The sequence below is a fragment of the Pyrus communis genome, chromosome 15 (assembly GCF_963583255.1).
Source record: "Pyrus communis chromosome 15, drPyrComm1.1, whole genome shotgun sequence".
Lineage (NCBI taxonomy): Eukaryota > Viridiplantae > Streptophyta > Magnoliopsida > Rosales > Rosaceae > Pyrus > Pyrus communis.
The window spans coordinates 10,665,778-10,670,535 of NC_084817.1; the positions used below are offsets into that span (position 1 = coordinate 10,665,778).

Consider the following 4,758-nt stretch of genomic DNA (forward strand, 5'->3'; position numbering starts at 1 on the left):
AAAAGTTATTTTAAAAAAAAAAAAAAAAAAAGAGAGAGAACGAGTAAAAACTATAAAGGACAAAAGATAGGAGTGAATGGGTGGTCTCTTTGAATTTGAAGTTTGAATCTTCAACATTTTTTCTTTCAACAATGCTGCTAAATTTTGATGAGTATTCCACCACTAAACACTACAATTTCGACACAATTATGTTTCCTGTACTTGGGTGGACGATTAACCATTGTGGTTATCTGATATGCTATTATTATTAGAGTGGTGCTATTCATACCTTCATTTTTATCTCTCACACATCCGTTTCAATTTTCAATCGTCTGATCGAATGAATTAAAGAAGATTGATAGACAAAAACTAATAAGAGTGTGTAGTTGGTAAAAATAGGTTTATGAATAACGCTACACTTACTATTATTTCGACATGCTTATGATTGCATTTTTATTCAAATTGTTTTTGTCCAAAATATTCGCCAAAGTGAACAACCAAAAAAAAAAAAAAAAAATCTTAATATGGATATAATGCCTTAAAAGTGATGATTACAAATTGAATCCCTCCCCCTGGACTCTTTTTTCGGGTTCGGTTCATTCTTATACCTTTGGAATTTTCAATCTTAATTTTGCTTGTCTTCTAGTCTTATTTTATCACATAAAGTCCCAGACTAAAATGTTTTTATGTAAATACAAAGATTTGGAGCTCCCCATGATTGTTGATGATACCTTTGGTATTTTAGAACTTAATATTGCTGGTCTTCTAGTCTTATTTAGTCACATAAAGTATATCATGCACAAATGGTTTTATGTAATACAAACACTAGTCGGAGCTCCCCAGGTCCTCCTGTCAAAAACAAAATTACCATTTTCACTAGAAATCGACTAAAATGAATAGAAATTAAATTTTAATTGTTGAACTAATTAAATCAATTATCAACAATATGTTAATTAAAAATCAATGGTAAAAAATTAACGACATAATAATCAGATTTCAAAGATATATTAAGAAATGAGTTTTGATCAACGTCGACTCTTCCTTCTAATACTCCATTAACCAATATTTAAACTTTTTTCATCTCTCCTTATGATGTGCTGCACTCTCTTTGGGAGAGAGAGAAACGGCTGAGGGGTATCTTTGGAAATACCGTTGAAACGGTTGGAGTGCCCGCCAAATCAATCAAATAACACCAAAAATTATACATCACAGTGACAGCTATTCGTGAGAATCAAAACCCTAATCGTCTATATAATAAAAGAACTACTTGCTGCTAACTCCACAAGTTCCCAGAACTGCTTAATCTCAAGCACTCTTTTGTATTGCTTTAGCGTGACATATTTTCTTGGGATTGTGATAAGGAAAGAAAATGAGCAACAGCACAGTTCCTTTGCCTAGTAACCTCATACCAGATGAGGCCAGTCCGGCATGGATGAACAAAGGCGACAACGCGTGGCAGCTGACAGCCGCGACTTTGGTCGGCCTCCAGAGTATCCCGGGGCTCATGATCCTATATGGTGGCGCAGTGAAGAAGAAATGGGCCGTGAACTCGGCCTTCATGGGATTCTATGCTTTTGCTTGTGTTCTTGTTTGTTGGGTTGGGTGGGGATACCATATGTCATTTGGGGATGCCCTAATCAAGAATATTCCATTTTGGGGGAAACCTAACGTGGCACTGAACCAGCAGTATCTCTTGGGCCCTGCATTTAGTGGGAAATTGCCAAATGCCACAATGGTTTATTTCCAATTTGTGTTTGCAGCAATTACTTTGATTCTAATTGCTGGGGCACTTTTGGGAAGGATGAACTTTTATGCTTGGATGTTGTTTGTGCCTTTGTGGCTAACTTTTTCATACACCATTGCAGCTTTTAGTATTTGGAGCCCTGATGGGTTTCTGGCCAAGAAAGGAATCATTGATTATTCTGGTGGGTACGTAATCCATCTTTCTTCCGGTGCCGCTGGGTTCACAGCTGCCTACTGGGTAGAAAACCCTTCTCTCTCATTCTATTTTGTTCATTCTTTTTCCGAGTTCTTCACCAATATGTCCCTCGGAAATCTCTTTCTTCATGGAAGAAACAATAAGCAACGTTTTGATGGAGAAAATGGACTAAACTGTCATTGGACTCGAATATTATTGCATCGAACATTAACAGTTGATCGGCGAGTTTCTTGTTTTCTTTATGTAGTTCGATTCTTCAAGTGTTCCTCACTAACATTAATAGTTACACCAAGTATGTTTTCAATTGCTAAACTTTTATGTGGAGCACATTTTGTAGCAAAAATCACCTTCTCTACAACCCTTCGAAGTCTCCCTCTTTTCAAACATTTTTGCAATACGTCTCAAAACCAGAAACTTATTGAGAAGTATGATTTGATTCGGGATCTAATACGCGATGCAGGTTGGTCCTCGTTCAAACAAAGACAGGGAAAGGTTTCCTCCCAACAACATTCTTCTTATGTTGACTGGTGCAGGACTTCTCTGGATGGGCTGGACAGGGTTTAATGGAGGAGACCCTTATGTGGTCAGCGTTGATGCCTCCTTGGCTGTGCTGAACACTCACATCTGCACTGCTACCAGTTTGCTCACTTGGCTCTTGCTTGACATTACTTTCTTCCGTAAACCTTCGGTCATCGGGGCAGTTCAGGGAATGATCACTGGCTTAGTTTGCATCACCCCTGCTGCTGGTAAGTTCACAAAATCTACAGTTCTGCACATCCTTCATATAAATGCTCGATGCAGGACATCTTGTCTTTAAGAGGCACAACGCCCTGATAAACTCTCACATCTACTCAATTTTTTTTCAAATTCCGGTTTGAGATTTTAAGTATCAAATTTCAGTACCAGATACTAATAGCCATTGATGCATTTTCAAACTCATATATATAGGTGTTGTGCAAGGATGGGCAGCAATAATAATGGGGATATTTTCGGGCTCAATCCCTTGGTTTACCATGATGGTTGTTCACAAGAGATCTTTGCTCCTTCAGAAAGTTGACGACACAATGGCTGTCCTCCACACTCATGCCATCGCAGGTGCCCTTGGTGGAATCCTCACCGGTCTCTTTGCCCACCCACGGCTTAGCTTCTTGTTCTATACCAAATATGGACAGTACGTTGGCTTATTCTACGGTTTCCATATGGGAGATGTCAGCACGGGCTTTCGTCAAGTGGGAATCCAACTTCTCGGGATCTTTTATGTTGTTACACTAAATGTTGTGGTCACAAGCATTATATGTCTTGTGATACAATCCATCATGCCGCTGCGAATGTCCACGGAGGATATGGAGATTGGTGATGAAGCAGTTCATGGGGAAGAAGCTTATGCTATCTGGGGACAAGGTGAAAAGCTTGGAAATTCAAAGTCTGGAGGATATGATATTGAATCATCAGCTGCCAAAAGCAGAAAAGCTGCTCGACAAATTGAAATGGTTTAAAATTCTAGATTTTAATGCTACAAATTGCTCAACAGAATCTTGAAAGATAAGAGCTTTGTAATGTTGAATTCTATATGTCCTATAGACATTTTCAGATTCTGATTTCTCAGAGAAATTTTCAATAAAATCAATATATCACATTTTCGATTATGCTTCATCTTGGTTAGTGTAAGAATCTAATGGCCAAAAAAATCTCAAAGTATCGTGGAGCATACAAAACAAAATCTCAAAAATACGGCAATTACATCTTAGTTTCCACCGCTGTACATAAACTATTTGCAATTAACACCACTGTCAACACCACAGCCATGATAATCATCCCTCTTTTTTTTTTCTTTTTTTTTTTTTTTTTTTTAATTTGATACGTAAATGTGCTGAAAATATTCATATATGTGAAAAGACTTTTGAAGTGAAGTTGAAATATCAAGGTATCTGATGGCTCATTGAAATTGATTATTTAATTTCAATTTTTACTTTCATCTCAACAATAAAAAAGGAAATGATGATGACAAGCTAATCCCATGAATATATGTATACAGGAGGGCTTGAAGATAATGGACTCCGTTTTTCTTTAAAATGGGAATTAATTATGGGGCTCATATTATATTAAACTTCAATAATCTATAACCCAAGTGGAAAATACTTGGAAAGAACCAAAACTGGACCAGTAAATTGGACCCCATAACCTCATGAAAATAAAAACCAAACATAACAAGGTTACTATCAAAGCATATGCAAATGGTGAGGTGTAACCCCATCATATATGTATTTTCTATGAACCAACAAAGAAGTGGGGAACGAAAATCTAACTCAGGACTCCTTGCAAAGTACGCTCTGAAATCTTGTTAAGTAAGAACTAGATTCAAAAGTTTAGATTATTAGATAATGAACCAACAATATGCATCAAGCTTACAATACTAAAACTATGTCCGAAAATGACACTATTGATAGAATTTAAATTTATTAATTAATATATTATAAACTTGTTTCTCATAAAAATCTTATCTCATCTTATACTGTAATACTGGAGCATCATATAAAGCCACGGCTTCTCTTTTATACGATTTCTTATCTAGATCTTAAAATTTATAAAATTATTTTAAAAACTTTTTTTCTTAATTTCTGATAAGATTCTTTAAATTTTATCTCATCTTATTCCAAATCTAACCAACTCATTTGTACACTTGAAAACCCATCACTTCAATATTTCTCCTCCTATATTTCTACGATGGACAGGTTGCTAAACAAAAGGATCCAAGATCGTGAGGAAAATATGGTTTCTTAGGCGCAATGCCAAAAGGAAAGGGATCCTTTCCGGATCTTTTCCTCCTAATCCATCAAATC

General features: G+C 36.3%; 1 protein-coding gene across 1 annotated transcript; it reads left to right on the forward strand.

The window, feature by feature from the left end:
• The first annotated feature begins 1,348 nt into the window (after positions 1-1,348).
• LOC137716735 (ammonium transporter 2 member 5-like) lies at positions 1,349-3,414 on the forward strand. The gene is made up of 3 exons (XM_068456113.1): positions 1,349-1,960; positions 2,379-2,664; positions 2,867-3,414. Exons 1-3 carry the CDS (start codon positions 1,349-1,351, stop codon positions 3,412-3,414), a joined length of 1,446 nt encoding a protein of 481 aa, XP_068312214.1.
• Positions 3,415-4,758: the final 1,344 nt, after the last annotated feature.

Bases quoted from the DNA above. Each gene is read 5' to 3' on its own strand.
- LOC137716735 (XM_068456113.1), top strand. From the start codon at position 1,349: ATGAGCAACAGCACAGTTCCTTTGCCTAGTAACCTCATACCAGATGAG. The intron at 1,961-2,378 runs GTAGAAAACCCT...TACGCGATGCAG, and splicing joins GGTTCACAGCTGCCTACTGG to GTTGGTCCTCGTTCAAACAA. The intron at 2,665-2,866 runs GTAAGTTCACAA...TCATATATATAG, and splicing joins TTGCATCACCCCTGCTGCTG to GTGTTGTGCAAGGATGGGCA.